The sequence below is a fragment of the Microcebus murinus genome, chromosome 8 (assembly GCF_040939455.1).
Source record: "Microcebus murinus isolate Inina chromosome 8, M.murinus_Inina_mat1.0, whole genome shotgun sequence".
Lineage (NCBI taxonomy): Eukaryota > Metazoa > Chordata > Mammalia > Primates > Cheirogaleidae > Microcebus > Microcebus murinus.
Genome location: NC_134111.1, coordinates 94868979 through 94884391, shown reverse-complemented (window position 1 = coordinate 94884391; position 15413 = coordinate 94868979). Strand labels below are relative to the sequence as shown.

Below are 15413 nucleotides of genomic sequence, written 5' to 3'. Positions count from 1 at the left end.
TACACTTGAATCAGTTGAGTGGCTCCTAAGACAAGCTTGGATATCTGGTTTCTTAGTCCACAACTCATTAATGGTGAGATATTGCAATGAGAAAAGGAGTAAAAGGAGAGGACCATAGGTGGGGGAAGGGAAGGAAGGCTAGATGCATCAATAAAACTACCTGACAGAAAAGGAAGAGGCTGGAAAACTACAAGAACATAAGAATTTGTCAATTTAAATGATACAATTGTTGAATAGCAATTCAACTCTACAACCTCAAATAGCACCTGCCATCCCAAGGGAGGAAAAAACTAATACTGTGCTACTGCTATTGTAAATGACCTGGAACAAGGGCAGTCACCACTGTGTGAAGCCTTCCCTGTTTGGGTCACCCTGTTAGACACTGCATCAGTGCATTGTAGGCAACACAGTGACTACCACAACAAAGACCTTGAATTGTCAGGATAGCCAGAGAGTGTTAGTAGACCCTTCCTTTTTTCATAAAAATGGAACAACATGTAAAAACAGAAATATATTTTAAATGATTTCTTCCCCCAAATCATTATTTTCCTTTATATATATTTAAAAAATAAACTTTTACATTTAAATTTTCTTATTTGAAAGTTCTTTTTAAAATTAAATTAGTAAGAGTTAGTTGGAAGGGCTGTTTCACAATCAATGCCTAATATTTTAGGCATCACTGAACAACACATGACTCAAAAAAGGAGAGAGGTGTGTACATATGTGCACATGTATGTGGGGGTTGGATCTTTTAGGTTTTTTTGGTTTTGTTTTCTTTGTATGTGTGTTTTAGATTATAGTTTCTATACAGTTTTTTTAAGAAGTCCATAAAAAGGCAGAGATTACATCTCATTCTTAATTCTATTTCATGAGAACCATAGGACTCATCTCTATTATTGTAAAGATATAATGTGACATCTAAAAGTAATAAATATTTTTTAAAGACTAGAAGATGAAATTTTACAGTAAAAAATTGTGACTCTCCAATAATGTGGAATATTGTTGAGTATGATATAGCTTTTTGGTACTGTCAAGCCACCATTTTTCTGGATAGTTGTTTTCTTTGTTCCTTCTGTAGCCCCACTGTGTCCCATGTCTCCTGTCCCACTCTGTGTGAACCTTTCCATGTACTTCGGGTCTTGGTGCCCACATTTGTTCACATGGCCTTCTGACCCTATATGTACATTTCTTTGTTTTATTTATTTATTTATTTATTTTTGAACAGGGTCTTGCCCTGCCACCCAGGCTGGAGTTCTGTGGCATGATCATAACTCACTTTAGCCTTGAAGTCCTGGGTACACACTATCTCACTTAGTAATTTTTTTTTTTTTTCTGTAGCAATGGTATTGCCCAGGCTTGTCTCAAACTTCCGGCCTCAAGCCATCATTCTGCCTTGGTCTCCCAAGGTGCTCGGATCACAGGCAAGAGCCACCACACCAGGCCTCTTTTGTATCTTAGTGCAACTAATTTATTAAAACAAAATGTCCCATTCATGAGATAGGCATTTTAAAGATTCAAATCAAAATCATAATTGGAACTAACCAATGAGCACACATGTGCACAGAGGGAAGTAAAACTCAGTAGATCAATGGGAGTGGGGTGGGGGGGGAGGTGAAAAATCTACTTAATGTGTGCTAGGTATAATGAACACTGTTTCTGTGATGGGCACATCTATACCTGGGACTTCAGCATTACAAAAGCAATCCATGTAACCTAAAACATTTGTACCACCTTATTATTTTGAAATAATAAAAAAGGATGTAACATCTGGGTGACATATATAAAAGGAAATGGAGAAAATAATTCAAAAACTTAAATCTCTTAGAGAGTGGATATAAAGTTTGTTTAATTTGTATTAAATTAATTTTTTGCTTTAAAAAGCATAATGGATATATAAAAAAGAACATGTGAAAGAATGAGAAAAATTACAGGTAGAAAATTATTATCATTTGAGTCTCCAAAATTCACCATAAAACATATTTGTACCTGGTCTACTTATCATGTGAACACAAAAATTTACAGCAATATCACATGAGTTAATCACTTCTTACATGCCTCATATCATCCACCTCTCTACACATTTTTTTAAAAAATAATAAAAGAAAGAAAAAATTATGATAGCCACAAAGACTATCAGATGTTCTCATTCAATCTTAGATAAACATTACAATGTCCCATCAGCTAGGAAAAAATGCTGTCCCTCTAGCAATGAATGTGAGGGCCATATTTAGAAAACTTGAAGCAAAGTGAAATTTATTCATAATCTACTACTTTTGTCTTATTTAATCTCTTTCCTAGGGACCAATCCCAGTCAACAATTGTAAATCTTTAAGATGTGAAACCATTACCTTTGGTATGCTTTTTATACACTATTAAAAATGAGTCTACTGTATAAATTTTATTTGACATAGATTTCCTTGACTAAAAAAAGTATGTATTTTGTTTTAGATTGAAGATTAGATAATTATTAAACAGATGTTCCTAATAAAGCAAGAAAAACTTGGAAAGTAGAGATATCAGTCTTACTTTTAACCCTGAAATGTAAAAAATTCCTGAAATGTGAAAAAAAATTAGACTTAGAAGTCATAAATGTTACACTACTTCATGTCACTTATTCTGTCCCTAAGGTGTCAATAGGTATCTACAAATTCTATCTAGTGAGAGTAAAGGGGAGAGCTGTATCAGAGAGTATACTGCAAGAGCAATTACTGGTTTACTCTCAACAATTTTGGTTCTACTTTTTGCATTACAGAAAGATTCTGAGAGCCCATATGATTTTGTTAGTATCTAATAGTGTCTTTCTATTTTCCTTAAGAGTCAAAAGTAAATATTAAAAGCAATTTGACTATTCATTTGTACTATCTGCATTTTCCCTCCCTTCCATTTATGTAAAGTAAAATACTGAGGTTAATGTAACTCAGGGGCATGCCCTTTCTCTGAAGAGTTGATGCATGGTTAATAATAGCACATGGGAAGGAATTCGATTCTTTGCTTCCTAAGAGCTATAAAGAGCCTAGATCACTTTGTCATGTACAAGCTTTGTTTTAGAAGCACACAAAGCTTGTTTTTAGAGTCAGCTGGGAAAGTCTGTGACATATAGCACATAGACTGATTCTAACAGATGGATTTTTCTTGAAATAACTTCATTAGCTAATCATTTCTTTTACATATACTTTTTCTAGCTAATTGGCATAGCCGCCAGCTGGAGCTGTTAAGGATCCTCCAAAGAAGCTGATAGGTAGGGAGAAAATCCAATCATCTCACCAATTCTAAGATGAAAATTCCATTAATTTCACTCTAACCATTATGCATTTTAAAAGTAAAATATTTATTTTTATTTTTTTCCCTTATTCTCAATACCTTACATGATCTATGTGAAAAAAAGCCAAATCAATCAATCAATCATCTGGAAACAACCTTAAACTTTAATAAATTATCTAGATTAGGGTTTTCCAACCTTAGCACTATTGACATTATAAACCAGATAATCCTTTTTTTTTTATTTTGTGGTGGGCTGTCTTGTCCATTTAGGTTATTAAGCAGCATCCCTGGCCTCTACCCAAAAGATGTCAGTAGCACCCCCAGTTGTGACAACCAGTAATGTCTCTAGACATTGCCAAATATCCCTAGGGGCAAAATTGCCCTAGTTGAGAGCAGCTGCTCTAGAAATAGATTGCTCCTAATTTTTAATTCAATTCTGAAAATAATTTAAAAATAAGTTTATGTTTATGTATATGATGTATGTAATTCCAGACATGACCAATATATTAGAAATTGGTGCCTTCCAATTAGATAAACAAAATGTTTTAGGAGGGATTATTTCAATAGCTAATGTTTTTATAAATCTCTCTGGGTAAAGGAAAAAAAATGACAGAATTAATGGCTTATATCTACCAAGGAATGTTTATTATCTAAGAAATGTCATCATCATTTTCATCAACAAACGCATTGAGGATTTCTTTTCCTCATATGACAGTAGAAATAGATAAATAACACAATCTTGTGGAAGGATTATCTGAGACATAAATGATTAATTATAAGTTTAGGTGCCTAAGGCATTTTTAAATAATAGAAAGTATATTTTAATGAAATGGACACAGAAAAAAACTAATGTGGATGTGTTTTGACTTTACCATATACTTGTGGAGTGATTTGGAGCTCGTGAAAGGGCTACTCATTCAGATAAAGAAACTTTCTGGTCTTTGAAATTGAGTAGTAAAAGTAATGTTCACCACCTTGATGATTTTTCTGTAAATTGTATATCAATGGATCTAGGAAGAGTATCACAGAAATAAGACATGAACTACCACAGCTTTTAAAAGGAAAGCAATGAGTCTATTCCAGTTTTTAGTGAAGGTAAGAACATAACCACCTGAAGAATGCAGAAAGAATCATTTGTTACGGCAAAAAAGTCCTAATTCTATTGAAATTGCTTTCTTTCCGACAAAGTTTTCTAACAAAGATATTATCAAGCAATTTTTTTAGTGTAAGATAAAGATAAATTTTAACATTTAACAATCCTGTTTTGAATGTTTAATTTTTTTCCCGCCAAAATCAAGATATTTTACCTGAAAATTCCATAGTGGCCTCTCAGACTTTTCTGGGCCACTGTAAGAATTTAGATTTTTACACTTGATTTTTTCAAAAACTTAGGAAAAGTTCTATTGTGCAGATTGCTGTTGCTCTCTCTCAGTGCCCCTTCAGAACACACTATTTGGTTTAGCACGGCAACAGGAAAATAACGCGAGATTACAGCAGAAAGGCCTAAAGATCACATAGGCCGTGATTTATCTGTGATAACGGGCTTCATTTTTATTTTAAGTCATGAACTACGCTTGGGGTTCCCCTCAGCAGGGCATGTGACTTACTCTCCGCGGGTTCCTTGGAGCGCCGGCCGCTGGACGACGACTTCCTCAGCAGGCTCCGTCCTGAGGTAAAGAGGCTGGTCAGTTCTTCCAGAGGACTGGTGGGTGTTCGCGAGCGAGAGCCGCCCGGGGCCGCCGCCCCGTACGTATTCACCGAGGCGTTGACCATCTTGGCGCCATCTTGCGACACTGGCCTGGGGGTGGAATGAGGCACTGATGGAGAGCTCCTTGAGAGGCTGCCCGAATGCACAGCGTCGTAGGGGGGAGGCCTTTTGAGGCTGAGGGGCGTCAGGGACCTCCCCATGCTCACCGGGGAGGGAGAGGTGGAATGACTTTTAGGATAGCCGTGCGGAGACTGGGTTCGGTACAGAGTGGACGGGGGCGGAGGAGACGAGGACAGCGCGGAAGTGGCAGAAGCAGGTCCCAGGGCTCCGGTCTGGTCTTTGTCCAGTTTAGCGTGGCCGGGGGTGTGAGACGGCAGGGAGGACGGAGACGCTCCAGCCGACTGCTTCATGTAAGACACGTTTTCCAACACGGGCAGCTTGGTGACCTCTAGGGGGGTCAGCGGAGACTCGTCAGAGTTGGGGGAGCAGTGCACAGGGGCCGGAGGGAACACCAGCAGCGGGGGTCTGTGGGAAAGCAGGTTGGGGAAGGGCGGGGGGATGTCACAAAGCAAACCCTTAGGAGTACATGGCACTGAGGACTTGGCGAAGTCCAAGTCAGGCACCGTGGGAGTAGCACACTGTGAAGAACAACTGTGATGGTCAAAGTCACATTTGGAATCTTGGCCTAAGTCGTCAAAAATGGGGTACTTCATTTCCTCATAGACGGCCTCGCTCTGGTCGTCGTCCTCTTTCCTGAAGTCTCTGAGGATGTTCCCTACCATCTCGATGTACACGGGCTCCTCTTCCTCGGGGTCTCCTGCGGGGCTGCCGACATGGGACAGGGAGGAATCCCGGGTGAGGGACGTCCTCCTGGGCCCGTGCTTTTTGACGTACGTTTCATCGAAAGATGTGCTAAGTTGGGTGTTTGGATTCCGTTTCGGTTTGGGTGGAGGAATCTTCTTGGAATATTCATCACTGTGGGGTCTTGGTTTGGTCGATACTAAAAGAAGGAAAAAAAAATAGTAAAAGAGATGAGTGTGATAAGAAAACTTTAAAAAATGATTTGCACTTGGGTCTACTGCTATAACATTTTGGCTAAAGGGGTAGTCTGCTTCTTTTCTGGCTTGAGGCTTAGACTGAAAATCAACAAAAGGGTGAAATTGTGATGGCAGAATAATCATTCTTATCTTCGAACCAATATTAATAATCCAACACTGATAAATGCATTAAAATTAGGAGTATTCACCAGTCTGCCTTATAATTTCTAAATGGAAGCTTTCAGATAAAACATGTTGGATAAGAGCAATCACAAATTTCATAAAAATTAACCTTCAAGAATTAAGTGAGAAAGGAACTCAGGAGGAAAAAAGAATGTCTGTTAACAGAAATAGTCCCCAAAATACCATGGAGACTTAGCCCTTTTACTGATGTGGCTATTACACACAATCACATCTTGCTTGCATTTAGGATAAAAATTTCCCAGCCTGCTAGACTTAATCTCTGTCTTGGTTCAGATAAATAGCTTCTATATAGATGGGTCTGATACTTCAGGGGAAATTGATGTGAAAATCTTATGAGGCTAGACAAGTTAATCTCTAAATCTCCAGGTATTGTTGATTATGGTGTATTTGTCTGTTTTTGTTCATAAAATCCCTTATGATATCCCAAATGCTGTCTTGGAATGAATTTATTAGATATGTTCCACTGACACAGCGAAATATCCGAGAGTTTTAAAAGAGAATAACTCAGGGAATGATATGTAAGCTTCAAGAATAACTTCTGAAAACTCAAAACAGATATGTGTACCAACACATCCCACAGCCTGCTGCAAGCCCCCCTTTTTTTGACAGAACATAAACTTCTGACACCATACAGTAGGGTGGAACAGGCTGGCAAATGTCTGTGACTGAAATGAATTGTTTAGCATGCAGAGAAGGTACCTGTGTCTTGTTATTATCTCATTATCTCATTGTGTTGATATATGATTACAGTGATTACCATTAGTATGCAATGTAGCAGAGTGTAGTTGCTTACAGTAGAAGATAGTATATAGTGTAAATTGACAGTATAGCTTAGGGTTGTAAAACTGTGAGGAAATAACAGGCTTCTCTATAATGTGCAGCCTGAAGAGAGGGGTCTGAAGGCCCAATTCAGAAAATATCTGAATTCTTTGTTTATTTTCAACTAGAATAGCTTATGACACAGGAGTACTTCTGAAACTTACTAAAGGAGAGGAAAAGTGCTTAAGGACAAGTTACTCTAAGCATCAATCTTTCCTTAGGCATGAAGGAACCAATCAAATACTCTAGTAGTGACTATGTATCTCACTCTGGTTTCAAACATTCTATGCCATTGTACCGGTGATCATAATTTACTTACTACAACCAAACAGCTTTTTGAAGGGAAGGTTGTTAATGTAGGTTGTTAATATATCTAGACTTTTCCTTTAACCCATACTAGGAAAAACTAGATGTCATTTTCCAGGGAGCTGTAGCAGTGAAGTCTTTCAATGACCAAGGTGAAAAGCCTAGAGACTTGATGGAGTGAAAACTACCCAGTAAGTCATTCTTTAGGAGGGACCCAAACTCCCTGTACCACCCAACTTGGCATAAATTTTACTAGTTTTGAGATCTACTGAGTATATTAATTTTCATATGATTTAAATAAGTCATCAGATTATATAGAGAAATTTGAGCTCTAATAAAGTAAAACTATAAACCAATGAACAAGGTTGACTGACTTAGTACTGGAAGAATTTGAAATAGTCAGGACTTGGAAGAACAAAAGCACACCCAAAGTGTTCTTCTGAAGCTTGTTTCCTGCCATCCTCAACCTAGGAAATTACTCAAGACTAAGTTACTCAGGCTCTGGGAAAATATTTGCCACAAATATTGGGTTCTTGGGATTGAATTGTGTGGGGTTGACGGAATCTTTTGAGGAGAGGAGTCTGAATAGCGAAGTACTCTATGAATGGCGGGTTAACCTGAGGCCAGGAATTAGGGTATATCCATGAGATGAATAACTTCATTATATGGAAACAAGATATTTAGAATCCGATTTTCATTTTTCTTCCTCTTAAACTATAATTCACTTTTATTTTCTTTGACTCTTCACTGAAGTCTCATACTTCGACATAAACTATGGAGAGAAATAATAGTACAAGAATTCAAGTATCTACTGAGTTTCTTTCTAGGTAGCAGTGAGGTTAGGTTATAGTCCCAGATTCCACAGGCTGAAAGGCTATCAGTGGTAGATCTGGAAGTAGATGGTATTCAGGGAAGGAACAGAATATGAATGACACTGGAGAAGGTGTTTCTCTTTTCCACACAGGTGACCCTTGGAATGGATAAGACCAATAATTGGGTTATACTCAAAATGCAAGCAAATGATATTTCATTTTGTTTGACAAAAGAAACAAACAAAAAAATATATAAAGACCCTCTATATACATGAAATAATTGAAGAAAGAGAAGTTTCGATTCCAGAGCACAACATATTTATGATTTATGTGAAACAACTATTTATTAAGAAGGAATTTCTACAACCTATTTATATCACAAGAACAATTTCAGTGACACACCAAGTATAGATATTGCCTGACAAGGGAAAGAGAATATAATACATGACTCTTTGGGTAACTATGAGATGATCAAAGTTGACAGTTGTTATTGACTGAATTGTGTCCTCCTCCCCCCACAAAAATTTCATAAATTGAAGTCCTAACCTCCAGTGTGATGGTATTTGGAGATATATCCTTTGGAAGATAATTAGGTTTAGATGAGGTTATGACGGTGAGACACTCATGATGTGATTACAAGAAGAGACACCAGCGAGCTAGCATACACTTTCTCTCTCACTCTCTCTCTCTCCCTGCCATATGAGAACATGGAGAGAAAGAAGCAGTCCCTTTCTTTCTCTCCCCACCACCCCAACCCAGTGCCATATGAGAACACAGAGAGAAAGCAGCAGTCTACAAACCACATAGAGAGCCCTTACCAGTAGTCAACCAAGCTAGCACCTTGATCTTGAACTTCTAGCCTCAAGAACTGTGAGAAAATAAATTTTTGTAGTTTAAGCCACCCACTTATTTTGTTACTGCAAAATTAGTTTAGTGACCTAAGACAAGGATATTTATTGAGTCCTATGTAAAGGCCCTTTGCAGTTGAATGATGAGCACCCACTTTAATTTCATCCTCTGGCATTGGAAGACTTTAACTGGCTTTGTCATTTTAGAATTAACGCAACTGTTTTCCAGCACTGTAAAATTCTCCTGTCCCCTGACTCTGACTCCTCACTTCCTGCAATTATGTCACAAAGAGCACCTCCCAGCTACATACAGAGATGCTCATCCCAGACACCTGCCCAGGAGCCAGCTTCCACCACATGCCTGTGATGCTGCATCTTCCTGATCTGACCCAATAGCCTCTCTTTATAGAAGGCATATGCTACTTCAGTCTGACCTATTCTCTGGATGTTTGTTTGCTGTTGTTTGCTTTGGTATACTTACACCCTGCTCCATGTTGCTCTGCTTGTTCAGCCCACAAACTGAAGTAATTCTCCAGCTAGCTTTGCCCAGGGAATTCCCCATTATCTGAGCAAGCTTCTTGTTTCTTTCCTTCCCTGCCTGGTGAAGGGAGCCGAACGTATATAGATTCAGACAAGTCAAGCAATCCCCCTCCACACCCCATCCTCCTCCTTGGCATTGATCCAAATTTGAAATGAGGGTATGAGGATATTTAGAGAGGAAAGGGTTATAAATTATGATGATCGAGATGAATAAACAAATCCATTCCTTCAATATCAAGGAAGGCTTTTTTTCCAAAGGAAAAAAAAATCTGTTTTCCTTTCCATACCCTCCCCCCTTACAATCTCATTTCTGTGGAAAATCAGGAGGAAATCATTTCTTTTCTAATGAAGTGATTTTTCTTCCCATTTTCCATATATCATCTGGCTTTACATTAGTGTAAGTATTGAGTAAATAATTTATAGAACAATGAAGATGTGTTTCAACTGTCATACGTGCCGTGTTAAAAGTTTATCTATATAAGGAAAAGTCTGAAATTTGATGCAACATTGTCCCATAATTTATTCTACTTTAACCTCACTCTAAAAATTAAAAGTTAAAAAATTCATTTAAAATGCTATTTTTAGGGGCTGGGCGTGGTGGCTCACGCCTGTAATCCTAGCACTTTGGGAGGCCGAGGTGGGCGGATTGCTCAAGGTCAGGAGTTCGAAACCAGCCTGAGCGAGACCCCGTCTCTACCAAAAATAGAAAGAAATTAATTGACCAACTAAAAATATATATACAAAAAAAAAAAAATTAGCCGGGCATGGTGGTGCATGCCTGTAGTCCCAGCTACTCGGGAGGCTGAGGCAGGAGGATCGCTGAGCCCAGGAGATTGAGGTTGCTGTGAGCTAGGCTGACGCCACGGCACTCACTCTAGCCTGGGCAACAAAGTGAGACTCTGTCTCAAGAAAAAAAAAAATAATAAAAAAAAAAAATAAAAAAATAAAATGCTATTTTTATAAGGTACTTAAAAATAGTCTTCAACTACATACATAGATGCTGAAACACTGCTAATAAAAGACAATACAATTGTATTGCAAATTTCAACCATATTTAACAATAATAAAAAGGTGATTTTTATCGCTCTTTAATAAATTTTAAATTATTTCTAATAAGCCCAAAGATAGAAGCAATAATTCCTGTTCAGCTCCAGAACACAAATTTTAATGCTTAAAATAGTACAATGACAGTAGCACTGAATAAGCAGAAAGTGACATTTTTTTAAATGAGATATCTGAGCATAAAGGTTATGCATGGCTTTCAGTCAGGCCCAGATGATCTGTCTTTCACAGTTAATTTTGGAAATTCATCACGTCCCTTGTCAACCTATCTTTCAGAAATACTTTTTTCTTATTAGAAAAAAAGTCACATAAAATCACACTTAGTATCTGTAGATGTTCTTGACCCAAGAGGTGAAAAAGAAACACAGCACAAGTCAGCATTTGCCCTTCTAGAAAGACTGTGGCCACAGAATCTCATAATTTGAAGGGTTTTTAGGGATTATACAGTCCAAACTCCATATATTACTGGTAAAAAAAATGAATTCCTTACCAATCACATTATTTATGAGAATTTCAACTATAATCTTTAGTACTCTTTCAAACAAAGGAAAACAATAAGGGAAAAAGCTATATAGTTCATTATTTTGTATATGGCATAAAGTATCATTTTAAACAGTCCTCTCAGCCCATGTTAGAATAGTGGAATTATAACTTTGTATATCTTGTTATAGAGAGAAATGTAAACAGGTAATTTAAACTGGAAAATGTGGGTCCACCGAAGGAAAATAACGTCCACACTGTGCAATAGTGGAACTGGCTGATTCTAGAGGGTGAGAGACACATTTCCCACTTTCAGCAGAATTGTGCTCACAATAACTTTCTTTTCACAACTCACAATTCCACGGCTTTGAAGGATATTTTTATTTTCACAGTCACAAGCCCCACAATACTATCCACAATTTTTTTTTTAAAATTAAGGTGTTTTTTAAGCAATGGAAGTTGTAAATGCCCTTGGTCTGTTTACAGTAGAACCAAGAAAGTGTACCAGCATACAAACAAGAGAGGGTTTAGATTTGTAGGACCTGTGTTATAGGCCTGCATCTAGTGACAATAAAAATGGAGAATTCAGATCAACATTGTGGTGGAACCAAACAAAGTTAAGGCATGGAACTGGCTCAACAGTGTGGTTGTAAAGTTGAGTGGGACTCAAAGAATCTTGGCTTGATTCTCTGCCAAGAAGACTTTGCCAGAGACATGATCCTGATCCCTCCTCTGCCTCAGTCAAGCATAATGCTGCATAGCATGTTGCATAATGTTGGGCATATTACTCTGAAATACAATTTGATTTATACTCATGTTTGCTATATATACAATAAGAAACTATAATCAGAACCACTGTTCTTTGAATTTCTCATTTTCTACCCATTTGTTGTAAAATAAAATTGGAATCTGTACCCAGCATTTAAAAAAAAATATAACTTATAATAGATTAGAAAATGTGAGTACATTTTATGTGATAGGAAGGTTGTTTCTTGAAATAATATTTATTTATAAGAACACAGAAATTCCCTAGGTCACACATATTTCTTATAGATTATGATAAAGAATATTTGAAAAATTCTAAACCAGAAAGTTTCTGATTGATAGTCTCCAGTAATGGCTCCAGCAATTCTTTTTCTCCCTATCAGTACAGTGCTGCTGTAACAAAAATCTAAAACATGTGCATCGGCTTTGATCCTTGGTGGCAGCAGACGTCAAAAAAAACAGTGAGACCAAGAAGCTAAAAAGCTGGTGAGGAAATTCCTTTTTGGAGGTTGGAGGCTGAAAAAAGAGTGAGCGGTGTTATAGATTGGGGGAAAATTGACAAGACTATTGCCAGTGGGAATGCAGAAAATGACATATGCACCTAATGAAATTATGAACCTAACTAAGGAGAGTTCTGGAACAATATGAAACTGTCAGATGGTTTGTTTTAGCCACATACAATAAAGGTTTGCAAGAGAGATATTTCTCTCTAAGGAAAGAACTTCTGAAAAAGAAGTGAAAGAAAATATATCCATGCAGTATTTGCTATTAAGACTTTTCTGAGCAGCAAAAGATTTCAAAGTAAAGAAGGGCCTGAGGGCAAAGGTCAAATCCAGTGCTCTGCCAGTAAAATGTGGCCTCAGGGTAAAAATCAAATTAAGGATGTGGCTTTAAGATCCCCTGTTGAGATCTCCGGAAGATTTAAGGTGGTTAACCCAGAGCTTTTAAGACTGTCACCAAATGTGGTGCCACAATGCCTTGACCACAACCCTAAGTAGACAGGAGCCACTTTCAAGGCAATATGTGGTTCTTTCATCTAATGAAATGGAATATAATCTGATTCATACCAAAAAATTATAAAGGAGGTTTGCCCACTTTGACTGAAAGGGACAGAGACCGTTCAAAATTTAAATTAAAAAGACTTTGGGCCACAACAGTTTTACAGGCTTAAAGCAGCTAAGAAAACTCACAGCTACAGTTCATTACATATAGATGAGAAAAGATTACTTGGACAGGAGATTCAAGAGCTCAGAGAGCAGAACTGGGCCCTAATCAAAATGAATTTTCTGCCCTCAGTGTAGGGAGAACTGGCTACATGGGTCTAATTGGACTTCTGAATTGCTATGTGCCAGTGACTTCTATGTGCCTCACTTTCTCCAGCCCCCACTTTTTTTGAACGAGAGTATGCATTACAGTTTTCCTGTGCCTGACTCACCAGTGTATGTTGGGTTTGTGTAATGCAGATAAATTGTACTTTTAGTTCAAAGCCTTTGCATATGAGAAAGTGCAACCAAAGAACTATGCCTGAGAAGCTGTACCCATTGTATGTGGGTGTGATTTAGATGATGAAATCCTGAATTTCAAGCTGTTGTTGTACTGCAATGAAACTTCTGAGCAAGAGGGTGAGAATATTTTGCCTAACAGAAATATTGTGGCTAGAAGGCAAATTGTGGTAGACATTCTTCAAAGAGAGTCACCCTCAATTTTTTTCCTTTTTTATGCATTCCACCTATCAAGATGTAGCACTATTTTCCTCTCCTTAAATCAAGGCTGGTCTTATGGCTTGCCTTGACCAAAAGTATATGACAGAAATGACATTTATTTTGAGTCTTGGACTTAAGAGGACTGGCAGCTTTCACTTCCTCTATATTGAAAGCCAATTCCATGTAAGATCCCTTAGACCAACATGCTATGAAGAAGTTCAACTTAGTCATATGAAGAGGCCATATAGAGGAGAAATATAGTCCAGATATATGAGTGAAGCATTCTTCCACCTTCCAACTATCCCACCTGCCAGCTGAGAACAGACAAATGAGAGGGGCTAACCAATGTTACACAGAGCAGAGGAACCACCCATATAAGTAAAGTCAACTCACAGAATAATAATAATAAATTGTTTTTGTTTTAAGCCACAAAATTTTAGGTTGGTTTATTGTATAGCAATAGATAACTAAAAAAAACTTTCAAGATTAGTTTCCTGTGCATGTGGATATCTCATAGAAAAATGCTATTGTCATTTTCATAGAACTAGGGTACAGATTGTACCCTGAGGATACAGAAAACATTCTTTCAAAACATAGAAATTAAGAAAGTAAGCTTGTCTTCTGAGTATTTTAAAATCACCACAGGATGATTCAGAAAAGAGATATAAAAAGAGATCAAATGCTTTCTGGTCAAAAATCGGGATTGATATAGACTGAAGGTAGTAACATATGTAAAGGAAAAACAACCAGAGTGGAGGCTGTCAGCCACAGTGAATGCAAAACCAGAAGACTCACAGAGCAGGCCCTGGTGTCGCCTCACAACAGGACTTACGGGGTCTGATCTTCTGTTATATCTCAGTTAGGGAGATGGACTCAGCATGCCAGCAGAGCCTGAAACCACTACCTACATGATTCTTATGAGTAATTATTCTTCTGACTTAAGATTTGCCGAGGAGTATTTTTTTTTTAGCGTATTATGGGGGTACAAATGTTAAGGTTATATATTGCCTATGGCGCCCCTCCCCCCTCAAGTAAGAGCTTCAAGTGTGTCCATACCCCAAACATTGCACATCTTCCTCGTTTGGTTGTATATACCCATCCCCTCCTCCCCACTCCTGACACTCGATAAATGTTACTCCTATATGTCCACTTAGGTGTTTATCCATTAATACCAGTTTGCTGGTTAGTACATGTAGTGCTGTTTTTTCCATTCTTGAGATACTTCACTTAGTAGAATGGGTTCCAGCTTTAACCAGGAATATACAAGAGGTGCTATATCACCATTGTTTCTTAAAGCTGAGTAGTACTCCATGGTATACATATACCACATTTTATTAATCCACTCACAAATTGATGGGCACTGGGATTGTTTCCACAGCTTTGCAATTGTGAATTGTGCTGCTATAAACATTCAAGTGCAGGTGTCTTTTTCATAAAGTGACTTTTGATCTTTTGGGTAGGTGCCCAGTAGTGGAATTGCTGGATCCAATGGTAGATTTATTTGTATTGCTTTGAGGTATCTCCATATTGCTTTCCACAGAGGTTGAACTAGTTTGCAGTCCCACCAGCAGTGTAGGAGTGTTCCTATCTCTCCGCATCCACACCAGCATTTATTGTTTGGGGACTTTATGATAAAGGCCATTCTCACTGGAGTTAAGTGATATCTCATTGTGGTTTTGATTTGTATTTCCCTGATAATTAGAGATGTTGAGCATTTTTTCATATATTTGTTGGCCATTATTCTTTCTTGTTTTGAGAAGTTTCTGTTCATGACCTTTGCCCATTTTTTGATAGGGTTGTTTGATTTTTTCTTGCTGATTTTCCTGAGTTCTAAATAGATTCTAGTTATCAGCCCTTTATCAGATTTG

At 37.7% G+C, this 15413-nt stretch overlaps 1 protein-coding gene across 1 annotated transcript in view; it reads right to left on the bottom strand.

The window, feature by feature from the left end:
- NYAP2 (neuronal tyrosine-phosphorylated phosphoinositide-3-kinase adaptor 2) overlaps nucleotides 1–15413 on the bottom strand; it is a 259511-nt gene that overhangs the window by 103992 nt on the left and 140106 nt on the right. Inside the window, exon 4 of the mRNA XM_012749416.2 lies at nucleotides 4869–5969. Coding sequence (XP_012604870.1) covers nucleotides 4869–5969 — 1101 coding nt within the window. The remainder of the gene's footprint in view (nucleotides 1–4868; nucleotides 5970–15413) is intronic.